The sequence below is a fragment of the Typopeltis vanoorti genome, chromosome 9, assembly GCF_054136105.1.
Source record: "Typopeltis vanoorti isolate ZY-2024b chromosome 9, IOZ_Tvanoo_1.0, whole genome shotgun sequence".
NCBI classification, from domain to species: Eukaryota; Metazoa; Arthropoda; class Arachnida; order Uropygi; family Thelyphonidae; genus Typopeltis; species Typopeltis vanoorti.
This window is the reverse complement of record NC_143557.1, coordinates 131,302,814-131,327,996: the sequence shown is the minus strand read 5'-3', so window position 1 is coordinate 131,327,996 and position 25,183 is coordinate 131,302,814. Positions and strand designations below refer to the sequence as shown.

Below are 25,183 nucleotides of genomic sequence, written 5' to 3'. Positions count from 1 at the left end.
TAGCAAGCATGGAGAATTCGCCCCTGGTTTTACAAAATCAATCATGATAATAAGACAATCACTAATGAAGTTTGGAAACAATTTTTTTAGATCTTTGAGATGGAGTGGTATCGTGACGATTATTTAGAAACCCAATCTTACAGAAGGATATCCAAGTTAGAAAATGGGAAAACATAATCCTAGATAAGTCTTAACGCTTGTGCGAGCGCGCTTGTGTGTGTGGTGATAATATGTTGCATTTATCTCTCTTATCAATAGATTGTTTCAAACATTGCAGTGAGGTAATGTACGCCTTCGGACTAGCTATTATTATTTGAATGTTAAGGGGTAGAGGAAGCATTTAATTGTGCTTTTATTTCGTTTAATATTTTGGGTTGTTGAATTTAATCCGAAAACAAAAGTTAGTTATTAGGTAAGTGAGATATTCCCTGAAGTAACTTAGACATTTTAGTTTTGTAATTACTTGATCTTTATGTGCTGATCGTATAACACTGCTTGTAAAGATTCAATGTTTTGATTGAAAATGTTTTCATTGCTGCGTATCGAATTCTTTTTCGGTCAAGTATTCGTTGACAGGAATGCATCGAATCAGGAGAAATCGCTGTTTACAGTAGACTCTACCACGACGACGAGAGAATGACATTTGTTTATCAGTAACTTTGCTTTACGCTTCATAGTACGACATGCTTATAAGAGTGTGCCACTGTTGTTTTAAATCAAATACTGAAAAAAAAAAACAAGAAAAGAAGGCTCGAGCACACACACACACACACACACACACACACACACACACACACACACACACACACACACACACACACACACACACTAATGTCCAATGCATGAAAATACACTAGTGTCCAAAAGCTACGGACTAATTAAATTCTTACTTGTGCATGGAAAACAATTTTCAAGCCAAATTTTAGAAACAAATCCATTGCCAAAACATGCTGATAAATTATATTTCACACATAAAAATGTGTCATAAATTTCGTACAAATTCAATTGGAATACGTTTTTGGCAAAATTTACAAATTTCTTAAGGACGTAGTTAAGAAATTAATGTACAGTGCTTACAGAAAACTATGGGAAGAGACAATTCAGTATGGAATATGTCCACCCGAACTCTGGTGCAGCTCCCACAATGTCGTACCTTGCTTAGTATCAATTGATTCAGGAATTCTTGATGCAAACTGGTCCACTCCTTCTTCGAGCAGCAATGCGTCTCCCTGTTGCACCCCAAAATGTGCTTAATGGGGTTCAGATCTAAGAAGCTTGCTGCACTTGATTCGATTAATATGTTCGATCTCCAGAAGTATATGCACTACTCGTGCACGATGTGGTGTGGCATTGTCATCCATAAAAATGAATTCTTCTCCTACGGCAGCATTGAACAATCGAATATGACGTTGATGAACTTCGTTGCAGTATCGTTCACCGGTCAGTCCCTGTTTTCAGCACTTGTACCTCAGCACCGCCGTATCTCTCTCTTTCGAGAACATTGTCCTGAAAGTAAGCAGTACCAGTTTCACGCCAGATCAAGTATTGTGTAGAATCGGAGGAAAGACTAAACCGACTCATCTGTAAAGAGTACATTAGCGTACGCTTTACAGCTCACTGAAAACGTGCTGTACGATGAGCTGTGGATAAAGGAATGCAGACTAAAGGCCTTTGGGTGGATAGCCTATTGTTGCAGACGTCTTGTCACAATTTGTCGAAATATCTGCGTACTTATGCTTGAAGAGCCGACTTTCAAGCTGACCTGCCGTAGTGCGTCGATTATGTTTTGCTGTTATAACCAAACATCTGTCTCCGTGCTGCGTGGTAGGGCGAGGATGATCTCTAAGCAAACATATGGAACACATTCCATTCGCTTGAAACGCTGCCGAGCGCTTGGATACAATGCTACCTGACATTCCAAATCTCTGTCAAAATCAGTCATTCTGCGGCCTTCTTGAAGTTTTACAATAATTCTTCCTCGCGTGAAATCATGTAGATGATGTCTTTGAGATATTAGAAGACTTCATCAAATATTTCGGTCAATTGCTGCACAAAGGAAGTTCTGTGTGTCCGTAAAAGCCTCCCAGATGACGGCAATTTCGTTCCTGATAGACTGTTTTAGGACTACAGTTACGCATCTTACACAATAGAATTAGAAACCTTTATGTAGATATACGTAAACATCACTTTCGCAGCGTACATGCAAATTACTTCTATCGACCAATTTAAGACTAATAAAAATAGAGGGATTGAAATATATTTCAAATATCAACGCCACGTATAAATCATTGGGAAATGGTAAACATTTGATACTTCTACAACAAATGAACTCTATTTTAAGCTAATTAACGGAGGTGACTTCAAATAATACAGTTTCACAGATACGTTGGCTTCAAATAAATACAACTGACATTTTACAAATATCGTTCAAATGCCTCACATTTGACATTGAGTTGTGTTATCTTATCCGTAGATTTGATAAAATTACGTTTTGAAGCCTTAATCATATTACTCAGTTGTAATTGTAAAGGTCAGATGATTATTGCAATTGATATTAGTTAACTAGCATTAGAGCAACAATTACAATTGAAATTTTTAGTGATATCTGTATAGGTATACAGATATCACAAAAAATTATAAGGATGATTTATTATCATCCTTATAATAAAACATGCATGCTACTATTGAATAAGTGAATGAATTTGTTTTACGGGATTTCTATCACTGGTTCTTTGGCTGGGATACAGGATAGTTCAGTACTAAAGAACTTGAAATGCCTTTTAAAGTCATTTGAATTCTTAATTTTAGTAATTTCTTTTAGCACCGACCGACAGTTCGCTTACGAAAGATACATTTCTCTGACATTTCAATTTTCTTAGTAATAAACGAGAGTTATTTGCTCTTTTAAGATTTCTACCTGATTTCTGAGGAGAACCAACCAGTTCGAAACAGTTTTCAGCCGAGTAAAGCCTTATAAAAATGGACTACTAAAAGGCAAATATATAGACGCTTGGATGGCGCCCATGTCTTCTAATTAATCCGCACTAAGATAACTCGTGAATATCGGGGAGTGTATTCCCGTAAGCTCGCTGGTCAACTTATTTTTACGAAACTTTCATAGTTTCTATATTCGGCTTTGAAATAATGCTGGATCTAATATCCACTTTACTTATATAATTAAGTACATATGCTTGTTATATTCCCAAGATTTCTCAAGTATTTGCTTTAAATTGAAAATATAATCTCGACAACCTCAATTTGGACTGAATCCAACTTATTCTCCAAGCTTCAATTCCAAAATTTTTGCTTAACCGTTTCTAAAGAGTATAGTTGCATATATCTTACCAGGAATACTCAGTAGAGAAATTCCTCTGTAATTATAACAGCCTTATTTCTTAAATTAAAGATACCAAGAAATTATATACTTGGTTTAATCCATTATCCCAGTGTAAGCAAACAAATTTGTACCTGAAGTATCTTTCAGGACTGGAGCAAATCGTGACAAAGGTGGTATAAGTTCTCATCACTTGCCTTAGTATCCTAGTATCCCATAATACAAAGCATATCTCCTTGCGGACATGTATAATGCTATACATTATGGGAAGGGGACACTATCCAGACCGATTTCGACCTTTATTGAGGTCTCATCAGTGGGAGCCAGACCCAGAGGTGGTGATACTCAAGTGGAAGTAATGGAGAAGTCATATTTCCATATACCAGTTTCCAAAAGGTGTCACACCTTATTATTAAAACAACTCTGGATTAGAGTTAGTTAGATAGATAGATAGTGTGACACCGTTTGGCAATTGGTATATGGAAATATGATTTCTCTGTTACTTCCACCTTAGTATCACCACCTCTGGGTCTGCCTCCCACTGATTAGACCTCAATAAAGGTAGAAACCAACTTGGTAGTGACCCATCCCTTAATGCATAGCATTATACATGTCTGCAAGGAGATGTGCTTTGTATTATAGGATGCTAAGGCAAGTGATGAGAAGTTATACCACCTTAGCCACGAGTTGCCCAGTCTTGAGTGATACATCAGAGGCAAACTTTGTTTGCCTACACTTGGATAAAGGATTAAACCAAGTATATAATTTCTTGGTATCTTTAATTTATAATCTAACCAAGTGTAAAACTTTCAACAGCCTAATTTCCTTTTTTTATAGATGGGTACTATGAGAGCTCTACTCCAATCATCCAGAATTCGAACCTCTGTACAGGCCTTGTGAATCATGAAAAACGTTTATATCTCCATATTTCAGCATTTCTTGTGAAATATCATCTATTTCAGCTGCTTTATCATATTTCAGGTTTTGAATAGGAGAGCATTTTCTACTTCAGTTGTTTGAAGTAAAATATGTATTCCTGTTGCTGTGTGCGTGTGTGTGTGTGTGTAACGTCGACATTGTAGAACAATATTTTAGTTTGTATGGAAAGGAGACATGACCTATGGGATGACTCAGTTTCCTATTTATACGTAACACAAACATGATTATCACTAGATTTCGTAATTCGCTTCATACAAGCCAAAATACTGATAGCAATATTTGGAATAATATTCATTGCACAAGGAAATGCTATTGTTAAAAAAAAACCTCTCTTAACTTGTAGGTACTTCAACGGCAATATCATTTTTATTTATCAATTTAGTCTTCTTATTTATTTAAACCGTATCATTATATATATACATATATATAGGCAGATTTATATAGACACTAGACGTGTGCTATATGTGTCTAGTGTTACACCTGATATCTTAGGAATATAGTATTCTCAGCTATCATGGTGTAACATGAAGAATAAATATCATAAAGTAAAACCCCTGCATAAAAAAATGAATTATTTAATGGAAAATTTCTTGCATCTAGTAAAATGTATAAAATAAGGGTTGTTGTTAAAGTAGCTGATAAAGGAAGGAATGTATTAATATTGTAATATGACTTAAAATAAGGAATTCTAACTAATTAAGTAGCTAACAAAGGAAAGTATAGATTAATATTGTAATACGATTAAAAATGAGAGAGTTAAGTAAATAAGTAGAAAGGGGTGAGTCATAAAATACGTTATGTGAGAGATTAAGTTATTCAGTAGAATTCATAGAAAACGTTTGAAAGGGGATTAAGTCAGGCTAGCACAAGAAGAGCAAAGCTATCGCTTAGGGCCGATCCCCGAATTGAAACATCGTTACGGGCTTGCCAATCAAATGACGTTTGGCGGGAAAACGCCAACCTAATTGGTCGATGATTGAAAAACAAGTAGAAGGAGGAGAAAGGAAGTAAGAAAAGGTGCCGTTAGGAATTCAGCTATAAAAGGGTTGGTAACCTCCCCCCCCCACACACACACACACGGGACTTCACACACACTTTTTTACAGTCGCTTTTGGTTTGAGTTTGGTTTCGGCGGAGTTCACGGGGGATTTCCTGAGGGGTGAGATAGAGGTTATGCCTTCTCGCCACAAAATAAGGAAACGAAAGTGAGCGGGACTTCGATTCCCGTTTTCCCGAGTAGGAAGCAAAGAAAAATTGCCATAGAGTCCTAGAAATGGAGGAATCTTCTTCGTTTCGACGCAAAGCAGAAAGCTGTAAAGAGATCGATGTCCTCGTTGCTAATAGTAGATCAAATATATGTGTGTTAGAGTTACGAGAAGTTATACCAGAGGTTCGTTCAGAAAAGGATAGAGGCCCATACGAAGAGCTCAAGAAAGGTACTGTAAATCATAACCTATGTTAGCTAGAAATTTGTCTGTGAAAAGTATCGTAATTCCAATACGGAACTGCTGAAGTTATACTAGGACTTTAGTTTATAATAGAATATGTTATGAGTAGATTGACTGGTGTTAAAGATTTGTGAATGATTAAGTGTCCTAAGGTAATTTTGCATGTCTGTTATATTGCACAAGATATTTAAAATGACATAATTGTGTGTTAGTGCAAATAACGGTATAACGGAATAGTGTGAATTGAGTACTCACGTATCCTGAAAAATTTGAATGTCTGTTATATGTGTAGGAAAGTTGAATTGTCATAAGTATGTATTGGAGCACTGAATGATTTGTTAATCTACTTCAGTATGAATAATCAGATAGTGTGAATCGATCTAATTTGTTCCCGTCAGGTGAATTTATGTGTTAATGTGTATGGCGGCATAATCACAAATAGCCATATTGCTTGTAATAATTTAATGTTAGTCTATAAGTATATTAGTTTAGTATTTGAATTGTACCATGTTTAGAAACTTAATAAACCTTTTGTTCAATGATAAAAGAGTTGTTTGATGTTGCTAATCCAATGCACCGCTTAAAATCATCGTACCTAATCACGCGGGAAATTTAAAAATACTAAGAGATATTCGAGATTGACTTTCTCCCTATTTATGCCAACATAAATGGTGCAATTGATAACCACTTGAAAATATTGTACTTAGTCACGCGAAAAATTTAAGTTGAGAATCGAGTTAAGTGTCACGACTGCAATAGTTACACTTTCAGATATATTTGAGTTCTTTCTCCTTGTTTATGTATGTAAATCCTAAACTAAATATCCCAAAAGGCGCAGTACAAATACAAATATTAGGGGTACTACGGGGAGCAATAACTTAGATACTGGTATAAGTTTTGGTAAAATCTTGTGCATAGAAGTTAGAAGAATATATACAGTATAAAAGGAATTTGTAAGATTAGAGTAGAAATCGTAAATTGGGACACAACACTAGTATCTTCTTCCTTCTACGTATTAGGTCTACTGGCCTGTTACAGAGCTATATTAAGCCCTTGTAGGACCAGGCACCTTAAACCGTCCCGAGGATAAGATGACTAGCCTTATACCTCCGGGTATATTCTATGGCTGTAGCTACGTGTGTTCACGGTGTCGGTTTGCCTGCTTGAGGGAGGAAAAACCCCAGATAAACTGGCGAGAAAACACTGCTGTCCATGCCCAAAACCGGTTAATTTGGCTATGGCTGATTAAGATCCTTCAGCTCCTCAAGTCGGTGAAGGGAATAGAACTCAGGACACTTCTTCCCCAGGCATATGGTTGCGAAGCTCATAGCCACTAGGCTAACCGAGCTCATTCATATGTTTAGATGTCTGGAGTAATTACTCTGAAAGATTGCTGAATGATACGCGGTAACAGAACAGTGGTAAAAAATATTCAAGAGCAATGCAATCACGAGTACCTATAAATGAGGTTGAAAAATAAAGACTGGGAAGTAAGTAGTTAACTAGACAAACTAGATCTGTGCATTTAATAAAGGTATCTGTAGTAGTAGTAGTAATGATGCTATTAAAAGTCTAAATTCCTGATTAATATTATCACTCTCTAGTGGAATGTAACGCCTAGAAGATCATGGACAAAATATGGATCACATGCTAACTTTTTTCTAAATTTTAGTGCTGTTGGAATACTTATTTCAATATGGTCTATTTGCTCTATTGTAAAGTATTTGGTGATACAGATACAGATTATAAAAAGAATACACATTTGAAGTCCGTAGACGCCGTATAGTGACACCCTTACTTCACCAGGTTTTGGGAGTGAAGCTTCGTTCCAGAAGAAGTGATTGGGTCGCAGATGCCCTTTCCACATGGTGCATTAATAGGCCGATCACAAACATCGATGCCTATGGTGGGATTAGAACCCACAGTCCCTTTTGGCTGGAAATTGCATACGCTAACGAGGACGGCTGGCCAGATTGGCCGACTTATCTTATTTTTTTCTTTATTTTATTTTATTTTAAATATTGTTTTATGGCAACTTCATTGAAATCAAAGAAAATTGTAAGCGATACCGATTCAAACAGATTCAAAAAATGAGCAAAACATTTTTAAATTTGACATACGAATCTTACATCACGTGCCTGAAATCATTCGTCTAAAATGTTCAATATTTTCTTTCCTTTGTTAACTTAGCTTGCTAATCGCTGTAAATGCTTTGCTGACGTACTTTGTCTATTTGTTTTTCTGTTATCTCCGAGTTTGTTTAAATTTTTTACAATTTTTTATTTTCTAATTTTCATATTCTATGTTAAAAATTTCTAAATAAATTTCAAATGTTTTATTAATAAATGATACGCTTAACGTTTTAAATTGCTTTTTTTTATATTTTTAAAAAATTTTATTTTAAACATTATTTTGATGGTGACCTCGTTGCCATCAAAAAAAAAAAAAAATTAAACGACTGCACTGTGCAAAAATATACCGATCTCTTGAATATATCAACTATTCTTTTCTGTCTCGATCAATTTGAGAAAAATGTGTGCAAAATTGTTATTCTAATATATTTGAAATAATACTGATGACACCGAAGAACAAGATAGTATCAGAAGTATTATTTAAGCCAGTAGCGCACTCAGGATTTAATCTTGGGGGGGGGGGGAGAGTTAAGCAGACGATTTGCGAATACACACTACGCATCGCATACGACCTATGACTAATGAGTATCTGCAGTGATCGCCAATCCATGAAACCCGTGAACTCTTCGGACCCAGCTCGGGCTAACGAAGCTCGGTCCGCCTGAGCACTACTTCGTTCGCCTTGTGTTCACAGCGGTCGTGATTCCCGAGAGTTATAGGATATGTGACCCTATAGCTTCATAAGTGGTATAGAAATAGAAGACACGACGCAGCATAAATTTAAAAAATGAATTTTAAATTTAGGAAAAGATTTTTGGAAAATATTTGGTGTTTTTTTTCCCCCTTTTTCTTTTGGGGGGAGGGGTGCCAGGGCCCCTTGGCATCAATCTGGGTGCGCCACTGATTTAAACTATGAAGACGATTGTCTTCATAGTTTAAATCAGTGGCAGTTGAAATTTACAACTTTCGTACAGGATTCCAAAATGGATAAACGGAAAAAACGATTAATTAAGTATGCACTTGAACAGTAAAATTAAAATCAAAACCAAGAAATTGGGGATTCTGCGTTACTCAGAGAGAAAGACAAGACAGCAAAAGAGAGAGAGAGAGAGAGAACGAGAAAAAGGCACCTGTAACGTATCGAATACTTCACAGATAAAACACGATGACACTCTGTGTTATTAATTTTTTTTTCTTCTACTTTCAGTGCTTCTGTTTTAGAATCATTTAGCGAAAGATGAATACGAACGCATATCTACAGATTACCTTAAGATCAATTCCTTATCTTCTTTTCTTCGCTGCCACAGCTCTTGGTAAGTAAGCAATTTCTCTTTACGATGTGATCTATTTTGATAGACAAATTGTACTTCTTGGACAAAATTGTTGTAGAAGCACTCATCCCATAGTTACAAAATAATTTTCAAACGAATCCTTCCCTTTATGCTGGAAAAAAATGTATTTCGTTTCTTAGAGTGTGTAAAGTGAAAGAAAATTCTTTGGCGAAGTCAATGCATTCCATCCATGAAGTCTTTTTTGCCCTACGGGAATTGCTTATTTATCAACGACGTATAGGTGAGGATAATTCGCCGGCATTGCTGGCTGAGTGGTTAGCTTACCCGCTCTTGGACCAACAGATTGCGGGTTCGAATCTCGTTGTGGACATGGATGGATGTTTGACTTGAAAATGTTAAACATCCATCCATGAGGTGTTGAAAAGTTCCATATGTGCTCACTAGAGCAGGGCTTCCTAACCATATAAAAATGAATCGAAAATATCAAAACCCAACTTGAATATCAAAGGCTGTCAACTGGCCAGCAGATGCATTCAATCGTATACTCAACGTTTGTTTTCCGACCTAAGATTTGATAACAAGTAACAGGGATGTCACAACTACAAGCTTGCCACCTCAGCAAGTGCACTTCGTTCCCATTACCCGTCGAAATTCCCCTCCATCCATACTTCCATCTTCAGCTGCAATCTTACCTGTAACAAATTCATTCACTTCTGACCTTTCGAAAAGTGCACAAGAATACCAACCGGACAGTCCACCGCCATCGTATGAGGTTGTAATTGGATCCTCTAATCAAAAGTATTAATAGTCAACGTGTGTTGTCAAAATTTCATAAAGGAAGTTCATTTCGTACACATTATGAATATTGTGTGGAAGTGACTCTAGTTGAATTAATGTCAAATATTTGTTGAATAAAAGATTAGCGGGCACTCATGTTTCTGATCACATCTGTAACATCTTTCGACACATTTGTTTTCTTTCAGATCATATGACTGTACACATATAAATAAAATATTTCGAACAGATTTTGTAATGTTTCAAATGACATCCCTTGTATCATAACGCCAATCTTCCAACAGTGAACGGCCCCTTGATGCAAGACATCGCTTCTTCCCTTAAAGTGTGTCGCATGAAGAGAGGAGATCTTTAATATGGTTGGGAATCATCTCCATATAGTCCTAAGCAATTTATCACTCAGTTCTGTTTTTTTATTATTATTCAGAATATTAGCTGTTTAAATAAATACATAGATTATCCAAGACAATCGCTAAGTTTTCTGTCTTCTACTTTAACTGCAATGTAGTTGAAGGAAATTCGAGTTTCAGTTTGAGCATTAGTGGCGCAATGTAGATCAAGTAAACTTATACTATATTGCATCGCTTGTTAAATATCATTCATTCTCAATATAAGATATAGTAGAGTAAAAATGTACTCATTAAAACACACAAATGTTTGCTGCAAATGAAATACGGTAACCAGAATAGAAGATAACCCGTAACACTCTCCAAATACTCTAGATCTCGTCCATACCAATCTTCTTCTTCTTCTGCAGCTTCTCCCACTTAAGTGGGGTCACTGTTTATTATGAGTCTCCTCCATACCTTCCTGTCTTGGGCTGTCACCACATCCAAGTTCTTCATCTTCAAGTCCTCTTCTACCAGCTCCCTCCATCTCTTCTTTGGCCGCCCACGCTTCCGCCTTCCTTGCACATCCATCTGCATGACCCTTCTTCCCACATATTCGTCCTCTCTCCTCATCACATGACCAAACCATCTCAACCTTGCCTCCTGTATTTTCGCTCCTAAGTTCGTAACTTTCACTGTTCCCCTGACATAGTCATTTCTCAGATGATCCTTTCTGGTCACACCGCACATCCACCTAAGCATTCTCATCTCTGCTACTTCCATCCTGCTAATGTTATTTTTCCTCAGGGCCACAGTTTCTATAGCATATGTCATAGCTGGCCTCACTACTGTCCTATAAATTTTGCCTTTCAGATTGATCGGCACCCTCTTATCACATAACACTCCAGCCATCTCCCTCCAGTTCCTCCAACCTGCTTGTATCCTGCATCCCACTTCCTTCTCACCTCCTCCATCTTCTTCCACTGTCGAACCTAAGTATCTAAAGTCTCTCACCTTCCTGATGACATTTCCTTCCAGTTCCAGGTCTGTCTCCTGGCCACCGCCCACTGTGCAACACATATACTCTGTCTTACTTCTGCTCAGTCTCATACCTCTCTCTTCCAGTACTTTTCTCCATCTTTCCAGTTTAGTTTCCGCTTCTTCTCTTGAATCTACACACAGCAAGATGTCATCTGCATACAGCATTGTCCAAGGTGCATCTTCTCTCACCTCCTCTGTTACCCTCCATCACAATATTAAACAGAAACGGACTTAATGCTGACCCTTGATGCAAGCCAACTGTTACTTGAAAACTTTCTGTCTGTCCCAAACAGGTCCGAACACTTGTCTTCACATTTCTGTACATTTCCTGCAACAACCTGACATATTTCTCCGGCACCTTCTTCTCCCTCAGACACCTCCAGACTTCTTGCCTTGGCACTCTATCGTATGCTTTCTCCAGATAGATAATGTAGCTCCCTTTGTTTCTCTCGATATTTTTCCATCATCTGTCGTAACCCAAAGATAGCATCTGTTGTTGATCTACCAGGCATGAAGCCAAATTGTTCCTTTGCAATCTCCACCTCCTCCCTCAATCTACCATCAAGAACCCTTTCTAGGATCTTCATTGTGTGGGACATCAACTTTATTCCTCTGTAATTTTTACAGTCTTGTGCATCCCCTTTACCCTTGTAGATGGGAACAAGAGTACTCTCCCTCCATTCCTCGGGTATATTTTCCTGTTGGCAAACTTTCATGAACAGGTCCCACAGCAGGTCAATTCCCTCTTCCCCCAGTGCCTTCCATGCCTCCACTGGAATTCTGTCGGGGCCCACCGCTTTTCCATTCCTCATCCTCTTCATGGCCTCCGTCACTTCCATTCTACTGATGTTCTGCACCATCCCCTCAGAAGGCTGCCCATCTCCTCTGTGAGTCCTTGCATTTTCCTCATTCAGAAGTCTTACAATCTAGTGACCACAATCTAGTGCTCATCTCCTTCCCATGCAACAACGCTTACACTTGGCGACCATGGACATGGAGCATAGCAATCTCTGCAATGCTTAATTCCGTTTGTTGGACTATTGTTTCCGGTCTTCCAATCCAAACATATGCACCGAACGTATCACCAAAGTAATCCGCAATGGCATGAAAACATATTCCCCACACTACTCAGAACTGCTGTCCACTAACTAAACCCAGGTTCTCCAAAAGATGTGCCAAGGCTGTACAAATGAAAAATTAAGCATACTACAACAGGCTCAAATCAAGAACTCCATCCACCTTCAATGCTTATACTGAAGCCCGAAATAGATGCAAGAAACTTATAATTCAAATCGAATAAAATTAACCAATAAAATTAAACAAAATAAAATTAATATCGAATAAAAGCGCACACATCAAATTATACAATTAGTTATAATAAATATGTGATGAATGATAAGTTTGATATAATACGATATATAAATGCTAATAATCACTTTATAATTTACCTACAAATGTCAAGAAAGTATTGTAATTTTTACAACCTATCCTGTGTGTGTGTGTGTGTGTGTGTGTGTGGAGTCGATAGATATATATGTTATTATTATTATTATTATCACGGACAACTCCAGGGAGTCCAAACTCATCGAGGCAAGCCCTAACAGCATGTCAAGAACGACTATTCGCCATTCACACAGTATCTATCATACCTCGCCTTGAACTCATTCACAGTCATGGCACCCACAACAGACTCTGGCAGCTTATTCCACTCATTCACCACTCTCCAAGTAAAAAATCTAGCTCTAACACCCTTGCTAATCACATTCTTGCCCGGTTTCCATGTATGGCCCCTAGTCCTTCCACCACCAGTCCTATTCTCAAAAATATCTTCTGAATTAATCTTATAGAAACCCTTCAGGAATTTCAGTGTCTCAATCATATCACCCCTTTTCCGCCTATCAACCAATTTCTGCAACCCACAAATCTTCAACCTGTTCTCGTAAGGTTCATTTCATAGACCTACAATCATCTTGGTCACTCGTCTCTGGATCCTCTCCACCTCCTCCCCATCAAGAAGAAACCTTGGCACCCATATCTGGGCACGGTAGTCTAGATGAGTTCTTACCAAGGCTCGATACAGAGGAACAACAACTTGTTTGTCTTTGCTTGTTAAAGTATTTTTCAGCAACCAAGTGATTTGATGAGCTGATTTAGCCACTTTTGCAATGTGCCCCCTAAACTTCAACTCCCTATCCACCAACACTCCCAAATTCCCGGCCTCATCGATCTCCTAGAGTACGGTTCCACCAATGTGATATACTGCTGCTAATCTTTTCACCCCAAAATGCGTAACCTAACACTTTGCCACATTAAATTGACATCCATTTTCCTTAGCCCAGTCCTCCAACTATCCGAATCATCTTGCAAAAATTTGACATCCTGTGCACTTACTCTTGCCCTACCCAACTTTGCATCATCAGCAAACATGTGGTCACTTCCTCTCAGATCCTTTCCTATATCGTTAATGAACAAATTGAACAGTAGTGGTCCAAGAACAGACCCCTGAGACACACCACCAGTCACAGGAAGTCTTTTGGAATCTACTCCTGAATAAACCACCCTCTGATATCTCTCCATCAACCACCCTCCTATCCAACTCACTAACCCTATATTTATCCCCATATGCTGCGGTTTACTAATTAGAATTCCATGTGGTATCTATCCTGTCAAAGGCCTTAGCAAGGTCGTAGAATCACCGTAAACCCATCACTGTTATGTGTTATAAAACGTGAGCAATTTACTGAGGCATGATCTACCCTTTACAAAACCATGTTGTTCCCCATATAGTATCCCATTTTCATCTATCCAATCCTGTATTTTTCCCTTGACTAATTTCTCCAAGACCTTGACAACGATTCCTGATATGCTGATCGGTCGGTAATTTAAAACAGCAGTCTTGGAACCTCCTTTATGCAGTGGAACTATTTTCCCCTCTTTCCACCCCCTCGGGACTAACCCCGACCCGAGACTCAAATTAAACAAAATGGTCAAGGGCACTGACAATTCTTTTGCCGTATATAGACGTAAAGCATTCAAATAAGCTAATATCGGAAGCATTTATTTCGTGGTCTGTGAACAACAGTATCCTATCTTCTTCCTTTGGTTTAAAATATAAATAATTATACTGTAATTAGGAAAAGACGTACGTCGTCTATAAACAAAAACAATAGCCAGAACTGTTGCTACCCAGTTACACTACCAATAGAAGTATATCATATACTTAAGACTGCAAATAAGCACATCAAAAGCCATACGATTCATCCTTAGGATTTAAAAAATCCATAGCTTTTATTGTAATGGAGCTGTCTCTTTAATTAATCCAACTTAGGTGAGCAGCACTTCGGAGTTCAGTCGGTATAGACGAAGTCCTTTGGTCGGAAACACATGGGTGCTATTCCTGCCTATGAGGCAAGGAACCTTTATTAGGTCTTTTAGCGAGTTAGTCTCATACGTAGGAGGAGACTACACACATCTACAGACATAGAACACTCTCGGGAATGATAGTAGCCTACACCGATCCCCAGCAACGAAGTCATAACTTCTGATTAATTTCTTAGCTCGAACCAAATGCCAAAATCACAAAAACAAAAAAACAACAACAGCAAAACAAAAGAAGACCTTATAAATCTTAGCAGGTTGTTTTAGCAATTTACCAAGTTTTGGTTCTTTAATTTTCGTTCCTATTTCTTAAAAATGTTCTTAACCTTCTAAATTCACAGTTCTATAGGATGACATAAAAGTTTCCGATCGGATAGAAAGAAATGGGTTCAATTCCCGTTTTCAACACAAGGATTCTTTTAATAGAGAATGTTCTAGAAGTTATTACTTATTTTTAAATACGAATATTATTAATAACAACACATGAAGAACTTTGTAGGAAAAACAGCCATCAGTGAATGCATTAGTTGATCTAATATCTTCATTCGCTTGGTTGTTTATAAATTTACCAATTATTTTGAAACTGTTAGGCCAAAGGTCGAGAAATAAGTCATAATCGGAGGACACAGAAATGCCATTGTGTATGTGTGTAAGCCTGTAAGTCATTATCATCTGTTTTGTTTTATATCTTATCGATCTGATTATTACCAACCATTGTCCGAATTCGTTTTATGTAGTACTGAAAATGCATCTTTATTATTTACCGAGTGTTAGATACTACAGTAGTATTAAACAGTTATTCGGTTTTACTGATTTAAAACTGTAATTCGGTTTTTAGTGTTTACCTTTTCCTTAACTGGATTCAATTTTGTAAATTTTGATCTCCTTTAGGTAAGTGAAAAAACCTTCGCTTACGTGACTTGAAATGCCTTAAAATATAAAGCTGATAGAATGCGAACCTGTTGACTTTCAAATTGATAAGCGGATTTATATTCATATTAGGAATATAGTAGATCAGTAGATGCGCCAAATACTGTTCTAGATTACATTATTTGGCGCATTTATTCTAGACAAAATAGTACCGTATACAAAAATGCAATCGTACCAAATTCCTGATATGTACGGTCATGAGATCATAGCTTACGTAGTACGTACTCTCAGAGAAAGCTATGAGAGTACTCTCAGAGAAAGCTATGAGAGTACTCTCAGAGAAAGCTATGAGAGTACTCTCAGAGAAAGCTATGAGAGTTCCGCATAAAGAGTGTACAATATTACGGACTGTATCGAATAGTTTCCTCCAAATCAGTGAATTATCTCTCAGGTCTTCAGTAACGTCAAATCTACGCCTTGGTCTTCTAAGACACTTTTGTGTATATATATATATATATATATATATATATATGATAAAGATACCAAGCTATTTTAAACCTGGTTGTACTCCATTTCCCAAGTAAGCAAACAGAAAAATAAGTCAAGTTTGCTCCTACACGTAGTGTGAGTCTAACTGACTCACAAGGTAATGCAAGTCTAGGCAACTCGTGGTAAAGGTGTAATAAGCTCTGTATTACTTAACCTTGGTATTGCTATGCATTAAAGGCAAGGGGTTACTACCCAGACCGGTTTCAACCTTTATTGTGGTCTCATCAGTGGGAGCCAGGCTTAGAAATACCAAGGTAAAGTAATACAGAGCTTATAAGTATTTTACCAAAACAAGTTACCAAAAGGTGCTTTGACCTTATTAAATAAAACTCTCAGGTAAAAAACTTTCTACACACACACACACACACACACACACACATATATATATATCGACAAACTATTGGGTGGATAGCATAATACTTGTTTTAATACAAAATTTATTTATTACAACGGTCATTCAATTTAGTCAGCGAATCTTCAGGTTTCGCTGACTAAATTGAAGTATATACTGTAATTTAAGTATATACAAGTATATAAGATTGCTGCGTGACATCACTATGAGTCTAAAAAAGGAAAGCTTTCGACTGCATACTTCCTGTCCTAACATACGGAGGAGAAACATGGACTTTAACAGAAGCCCTAAGCAAAAGGTTGAGAACAACACAACATCGTATGGAGAGAAGTATGCTAAAAGTAACATTAAGAGATAGGAAGACAAATACCTGGATAAGATCTCACACAGGTGTCATGGATATTGTAAAATACATTAAACAGGCTAAGTGGAGATGGGCTGGCCATATTGCTGGATGCAGTGACGGGAGATGGACTAGAAAAACAACAGAGTGGAGACCAGTGATGGACCGGAACAAACCGCAGGAGTGAGATGGATGGGAGAGGCAGAAAACCGAGTGGTCTGGAAAATTATGGGAGAGACCTTCGTCCAATGGACAGAACCAAAAGATTGAAGAAGAACATTGCTGCATAAAGTAACGATGTACGGTTAATATCTCCAATTTGGATATCAGGCTCAATGCTACTTTCTTCATGATGGGGATCCATATACACATATGATGAATAGCAGTGACAATGGCGTGTACTCTCTTCTTACACCCGATTTTTGCATCAATCCAACTTCCTCTATTTCCTTCTTTCTAAATGCAGGTTTGCACTCCAGTATAGTCCATATTTATCGTTCTGAACAGCTTTTATTTTCTATTAAGAAATTGTCATATGCTTTTTTACGACTTACATAATTGTTTATGTTTATCTTGGTTGTACTCCTGCTTGAAGCATTCGCACACTTTCACATATCCCGTGCATAGCCATTCGTGGCATTCTGCATCACACGCAACTTCTCAAGTGTAAACACCAGTCTGGCATAAATTACACATCTGAACATTCTAGAACTCTTAGAAGAAACTTAGAAGAACTCTTCGAAAATATAAGACTACGATGGGTTTTATATTTGTGCAGAACTCCGAACTCATCTGTAAACTGCTACGCTGTCACAAACTGACTTTAACTACTCTGGTAGTCACAAACACGACAAATTCATTATAGATATTAAAAATAAAAATAGCCAGATATTTGTGGACTGTAAAATACTCTATGATGTGTTCTAATTTCGAATATATTCAGTGTAGTACTAATTTTGATTTTTTCTTTTAGTCATGCAATTACAAAACGACAACTGGGCTGAAAAATTAAAAAAAAAGATTAACAAAGAAACAAACATGAGCAACTAATTTTGCAGCTTGTTCTGTATAAAGAAAACCATTTTATGTGTAGCTACATGACTTCTAGAAATACAATAAAATTCTCCTGGTTTAAAAAGACACATGACATATTTAGCCTCAACAAAACTGATTATCTGCTCTCATTATGTGATCAATAAGAGAATAAATAGGCTACAGAAGACCAACCATTATTAAGTTACAAAAATAAACTGTTGTTTTTTTGTTCTCAAATATTAAGGAGGTCCAGCAAATGACAACACTCAACAGGAATGCAACAGGAACGCTGACAACTCCATAATCTTATCTAGCAGATCTACTGATAAAACTATTCTCAAACTAAATCATCCAATATTATATTAGAAGAACTATACTTCCAATATCACAACAACAACAACAACAACCTTTAATTGAGTGTGTTCTAAGGCCGATTTTTCGGGTAAAGTTTGTGAGACTAGATAACAAACTTATAGTTAAAAAGCTCATAACTCTTTAGAAGAAAGAATGAATAATGACTCAGAGAGAGAGAGAGAGAGAGAGAGAGAGAGAGAGAGATTACTTTAAGTTATATTTAGGAAGGTTAGATAATAATCAGGTTTGTACGTGAAAAGAATCTATTAATTAAAACTAGATGACATTCCATTGTCTTGTGTCTTGATATCACAAAACAAGCTTTAAAAGTAATTTTTTTTCTCTTTTTTTCTACTTTCAGTGCTTCTCTTTCTCTCATCATTTTAAACGAAAATGGTCAGTCACATATATAAGCAAATTTTCTTTGGATTTCTTCTTTCTTTCCTTTACTTAGTCGCTGTAGTTCTTGGTAAGTGAAAATTTCATTATTTGTGATCAATTATTTTAATGTAAGAAATTTATGGACTCCGTGGACAAAAAGTGAAGAATGTGTGATAAGAATTTCGCTCGAAAGTTAGTATTTATTTGCATACTATTTGGGGAGAATTTATTTTCATGTACATTATTACAAGTAATAATGTAGAACTGATGTAGTTGTGGAAAATATTCCGTTTGGCATATTACCGTATGCAATCGTATTACATCTTCCATACACTGCTATCCTCTATCAGCATCGTACATTTGCAGCAGAAGCAATGAGATAAGGTGATCTTATTCACGTTGTCAAATAACAAGTTAGAGACATGTCAGATCAACCAGAATTTGAATATCATTTTAACTGCAGCACTAACACTAACCAGAGCAGTATAATGTGAAAACAAAGAGTTATAACTAATCATCCTAATGCAGCAATTCTAGCACATTCGTTGAGAAATTATTATTTCTAAAAAAAAGCGCGAGAGTTTATGAGTCTGCTCTCACCTTTTTGTCCTAGGAATCGTTCTGCTTAATTATTATTTTTTTTATGTTCCTTATTTTTATTATTTTGTCTTTTGATACAGGTGAATGTACTCCATCTTGTCAGAACGGTGGGAGATGTGCTGTTGGTGTATGCTTATGTCGAGACAAATTTTACGGCAAATTTTGTCAGTATCATTTCTGTAGGTATTGTTTACTACTTTGAAATATATTTTTCAACACAAAACGCTTAACTTACGTATATATTTTTATTAGTATAAAGTTTCGACATAGTAGCAAGACCATCTTCCGGTATGACTTTCAAATTAAACAACAATGAAACGCTAGATATAGATGATGCAGGGTATCATGATCTAAATACATTAAGATTCCAGTAAAAGTAACTTGGATAGGTGATTTAAAAAATAAAATAAAATAAATAAATAATAAATGAAAAAATAAATTAATATTAAATTAATTGTGGAGCTTATTTTGAAATTCAAAGAAAGTTGTGAAACCTTGGTGCATCGAACGAATCTAAATAGAAACAATGGGCTTCAATTATCACTCTTATGGTAAATAGTTCTTCATAATTTCGAGAATTATTTTTATATTTATTTCATTTTATTTTTTTAAAACGTCTTTATAAAGTTATTTTTACTATATCATTAATATAATTAGATCCAACACTTTACATCATGTACGTGAATACCGCGCGTTTCATTGTCGAATCTACCTGTTTCTTCGGTTGTTTATTTATTTATTTATTTATTATTATTGCATGAATAACAAAACATGTAGTACAATACACTGTCATTTTAAAAACCAATAAAATTAAAAGGTTACATCAATATTGGTCAAATAGTTCATAGCTTCGGGTGTAACACTTAAAAAGGCCAATTTGTCTCCCGAATGCTCTAAGATAACGCTGGGTCACAATATGGTCCACAGTTTGTTTTGCGCTCCACAATCGCAATGTGTGGATGGTTGTTTACCCCATTTATAAAGCATGTCCGCACATACACCATGACCAGTTTGTATTCTGTTAAACTGAGTCCAGGAGTTTCGTGGGAGGTGTGAGCAAGCATCAAAACTTTCTTGTAATTTGTTCAGAGAAAATTTTGTGATAGCATCTGTCTGCCTCTCCCACTGTTCTAGCCATTTTTGCTTCAGATCGAAGTTAGATTGTAATAGTAGTTGGGCCAATTGTAGTGGTAGATGTCTTGATCTCAATCGTTGTATTGTACACTTAAGTCTGGGAGATCTAAGTGTATTTGGAAGGCTGTGTTCTCCAAGATTTTCTTATACTCCTGTAAGAGAGCTTTAGTCCTGCGCAGACTTGGTGGAACAATGTTAGAAAGATATGGAACCCGGTGTGTGGGCGTTGATTTAATTGTGCCAGAAATCAGTCTCATTCTATTGTTTAATTAGTTATCAACAAGTTTAACGTGTGTGCTATTTAATCACACTGGTGAGCAATATTCGACAACAGAGAAAACAAGACCAAGAGCTGTAATCCGTAGATTATCGACTGTTGCTCCACCATGTTGTGCTTATTAGTTTTTGTATTATGTTGTTACGGGTTCTTAACTAATCGGAAAAGTTTGTTAGGTGTTGCTTGTAAGAGATTGTGAGGTCCAGGGTCACGCCAAAATACTTTGGAAACTTATTGTGTCGTAGTAAACATCCTTCAAAGTAGATAGGCAAAGTGACATCTGCCATGTGATTATTAAGGTGAAAGCTTGATACTTCGATTTTGTATGAATTGAGTTGTAGCCTTCATTTTTTGTAATATTCACCTATTGTTTTCAGATCTTTTGTAAATACCTCTTCAGCCGGACTAATGTTTTTGTGTCAAATGGCAATTACAGTGTAATCAACATAACAGAACATGCGTGAGATGGTATCGGGCATGTCATATGTATAGGTTTTAAAGTGAGGGCGCCAATACTGACCCTTGTGGAAGACCATTATTAAGTTTTCGTTGTCGGGACATTTTATTTCCTAACAGAACTTGAAAGAAACGTTCTATGAGCATGGAGGAGATTAAGTGCGCGTCCATTTACATGGAACAGTGCTAAGAAATTTGCATATAAGACCTTCATGCCATACTGCATCATAGGCTGCTGTTAGGTCCAAGAAGACAGCTGATGTTTTTTCTTGCTTCTGAAATCCATCTTCTATGTATGATGTTAAAGTGAGCACTTGATCACAGCAACCACGTTTTTCTCTAAAACCAGCTTGCTCAATCGGGACATGTTGCATAATTGGTATGAACAATCTGTTGTACAGAAGTCATTCTAAGATTTTATAGGTGCAACTCAATAAAGCAATAGGTCTTTAAATTTTCGCCTCCTTGGGCGGTTTTCCAGGTTTAAGAATAGCAACTATTTTTGATTTCTTAAACTGACTAGGTAGTCGGCCAGTCAATAATATATTAGAAAAGAATTCGGAGAGCCATTTTATAGTATTTGGTCCTCTATTAATCAAATATTCAGGATGGACACCGTCGAAGCCTGGGGCCTTGCTCGTTTTGATATCCTTTAAGAAGGCTTTTACTTCACCTATAGTGAAGATTAAGGCATATTGTCAGAAAGCAGGGGCATTTGTTTTTAAAGCTCTAAGTTCTTTCTTAATACGTTCACGGTCCCTAGATGCCCTTGACATATTAACAATTTGATCAGCTATTTTCTCAGGGGAGATAGTTATGCCTTTTCTTTTAGGTAGATTAGTTGTGGATAGTTGTTGGAGAAGATTCCAAGCTTTTCTACTTGATCGCTTGAAGTCAAGGTTTTCAACCGTATCAATCCATTTTGTTTTTCGAGATGAGTTCAGGCTATGTAGTAATTAATCTGCTATTTCAGGATCTTCACTTTTAAGGAACTGTCTATAGAGATTTTCAGTCTCTTCATTCCATCCGGGGACATAATCTTTCTTGTAATCTCTAGGGATATTTTTTTTGCAGGCTAATGTGATCGCTCCTACAAATCTCTTGTACTCTGCAATTCTATCCAACGAACACATTTATCCAATTCATTTGCAAAATTTCTCCAATTGGCCTTTTTAAAATTCCAACGCGGTCGTGGAAATGATCTTGCTATAGGTAGTGTCATATCAATTACTAGTAACACCGGTCGATGTTGACCGTGCGGGAAGTTAGAAAGTACAGATCGTCTTGCTGGTAATGGTTGCCCATCTGTGTTTAATGAAACAAAACATAAGTTCGGATTAGACTCTGTTTCCAATGCTGCTGATCTAAGGGTATCTCTATCCTTGGCATCAAATACAAGGTGTATATTATTTATTTCTGCCCATTGAACGAGGGCAATACCGTAGTCATTGTTATCACGGTACTTCCATTCTTCATGATGGCTATTAAAATCATCAATCCATACTGTTGGATGTTGATAAGTAGGTATCACATCTATAGACAATGATGTTAAAGGAGGTTTATAGGCATTGACTTTTGTTATGTTGTGAATTTTCACACTCACAAGATGGGTATCATTATCACATCTCGTTGTCGTGACAGAAGCATTTTCTATATCATCCTTAATATACGTTACAATGCCATAATTCCGGTGGTATGTAACACCAATCAGAGTGTAACCAGTTAATTTTCCTCTTCCATTAAGGTCGTCTTCGATTTCAGCATACGTTTCTTGAAGAAGCACAACCTCAATGTTATTTTCTTGTATTATTTTGCAGAGATAGTCACATTTTGCTCTGTTAATTCCCTCGATATTCAATTGACACATCTTAAGGCTAAATCTCAATTTTTTGTTAGCATCATCAATAAAATTAGAAAAATCAGCATTGTTTGACTGCATGCTTTAGCCAGGAGTACTAAGTGTTAGACTGGCTGCCAAATCGCTCTAGCTCAATTAGCGTTATCCAGGGTGCACCCCTAGATTACACTCAATCAAATATTTTCTTATGCCAATAAAATATTTGCATGACTTAAATCCGTATTATGGTTAACTAATTATGGTGCCTTACATTTCAGTTCATCAAGTTAAATATTCCTTATAAATGTACGCTAATATTTATTTATTTATTTGCTTTTTTAATCAGCTGAAGACAAACAAACAACTACTACAGGAGCTGCCTTCGGGATTTTAATTGCTGTTGGTATTGTAGTGGTAATATGTTATTATTGCTGTAAATACAGGGTTCATTTACTGACAGATAGTAGCAGTCCGCTTACTAGCAGACGTCGATTCCCAGAGGCAACTATGCCTGTCATCAGTAGAAGTTCACTTCGTATTACAACCAGGCCACCTACGCAAACATCAAGCCGCATTCAAATTTCACCACCTGCTCCACTGCAGCTTTCAACGAATTCTTTCAACTTTCAGTATTCAGAAACTACGCATGGATATCAACAGGAGACTCCTCCGCCTTCATATGATTCCGTAGTCAAAGAATACAAATGACATTATTAATAGTGACACTATTTAAAAAAAAAAAAAAAAACGATGCAGACACATTTTTAGAATTAGTATTTCCTTTCTCATTATTAATTACATTTAATGTCTTTTCTGTAATGATATACTAATGCAATTAAAACAGTTCATCAATTATATTTACTCATTTATTTTATTTATTAAATTATTTCTTTTTTACTTATTTAGTTTTCTTTATTTTTTTTTTACGACGTTCTATTCAAAAATGTAGTTGGAGACTAAATTGACAGCAAGTCAATGTAACATAGTTGACAAATAAAAAAAATAATGCTTGTTAAAATAATAATAAGTTCATATTAATAGAAGAATAATAAATGATAATTGACAGCAGCAACAACGGCAATAATGGCAGCTATGATTTGCAAGTATATACAAGTACATTTAGGAAATATTCATGACCAAGTCATTAAAGTGTAAATTAGTAACAATTAAATGACTGTGATACACTTCTTTTCAAATTAAACTACACAACAAACAAAGGAAAATGACTGTGCATGCATTGAGCACAACTAAATTTAACAAATTAGAAATGAGATAATCACAAACTGCATTCCAAGAAAAAATTGCAATAAAAGTTTCAACACTAAATTTTCTTCAAGTATACTACGCAGATCAGGTAAACTATACCAATTCACTCACTGCAATATCAGTGTTTCTCAGATCTCTTTACCTTTTCAATTTAACAGAAGAAATAAAATAGTACTACCTGCCATTAGTAGAGAGAATATTCATCTACGGAAACTCTACTTCTTTAGCAATACAAATTAGACATTAGACAACAACATGCTTTGAACAGAAGCGCAATATCTTCCATCTTCCATCACTAAGCGACGGAGAATTACAAGCTTTTATTTTTATCATATTAAAATAAAAAAATCATGTAAGAAGTACTTTATATTAATTGCAGAGTATATCTCTTTTCTTTAAGATTTTACATCTTTATAACTTTCTTAATAAAACTTCCATTTTATTTCTTAATTAATTTTATGAAAAATATAGATTTATGTTATTCTTTAAATTCAAAATTCCTCTAATTTCTCCTCTTCCTCCCTGTATGTTATCTGCTTCCAGCTGATAATTTTTATCGTTCTCTTATTTGCCAGCAATTTATTATATGACGTCATACAAAATTCGTAGATAACATGTGAGCTCTAATGCTAGCTGATGATGCAGGTTAACATAAGCCTTTGTCTAGAAAATAGACATATCCATTAAAACATTACAAATTTGACTTTTGTTCAATATTTTCTACCTACATATTTAACTTTTGTGTAATATTTTCTTCCTGAATATTTTCCATGCAGTCAAACTTTAATATTTTCCATGCATAAAAATAAATCGCTCATATGCCACAGAAAACCATTCATCGATAGAAATCACCCCAGAAAACAGGAAGAGAACAAAAACAGCCTTATTTGTAAGTAAAGCCGGCTCTAAAAATTTGGACGATCCCTAGACCACTCAATAGCGGGCGAAAGATCGTCCATCTCAGCGATGGCCTTCCACCCACCACCGAGCAGAACCGCTCATATTTATTTATTTTTATTTATTCCGAAATAAAACATTCTC

The 25,183-nt window shown here is 36.2% G+C and overlaps 1 protein-coding gene across 1 annotated transcript; it reads left to right on the top strand.

Annotated features, from left to right (window-relative positions):
- The first annotated feature begins 349 nt into the window (after nucleotides 1–349).
- On the top strand, nucleotides 350–23,637 carry LOC150103561 (uncharacterized). The gene is made up of 5 exons (XM_090398528.1): nucleotides 350–412; nucleotides 9,061–9,166; nucleotides 18,553–18,660; nucleotides 19,253–19,351; nucleotides 23,223–23,637. The coding sequence occupies exons 3-5, from the start codon at nucleotides 18,585–18,587 to the stop codon at nucleotides 23,582–23,584; spliced, it is 537 nt and encodes a 178-aa protein (XP_090254654.1). The 5' UTR covers nucleotides 350–412; nucleotides 9,061–9,166; nucleotides 18,553–18,584; the 3' UTR covers nucleotides 23,585–23,637.
- Nucleotides 23,638–25,183: the final 1,546 nt, after the last annotated feature.

What these genes read in the sequence shown, in the direction of transcription:
- LOC150103561 (XM_090398528.1), top strand. Translation starts at nt 18,585, where the DNA reads ATGGTCAGTCACATATATAAGCAAATTTTCTTTGGATTTCTTCTTTCT. An exon ending in CTTAGTCGCTGTAGTTCTTG is followed by an intron (nt 18,661 to 19,252) that starts GTAAGTGAAAAT and finishes CTTTTGATACAG; the next exon opens with GTGAATGTACTCCATCTTGT. An exon ending in ATTTTGTCAGTATCATTTCT is followed by an intron (nt 19,352 to 23,222) that starts GTAGGTATTGTT and finishes TTTTTTAATCAG; the next exon opens with CTGAAGACAAACAAACAACT.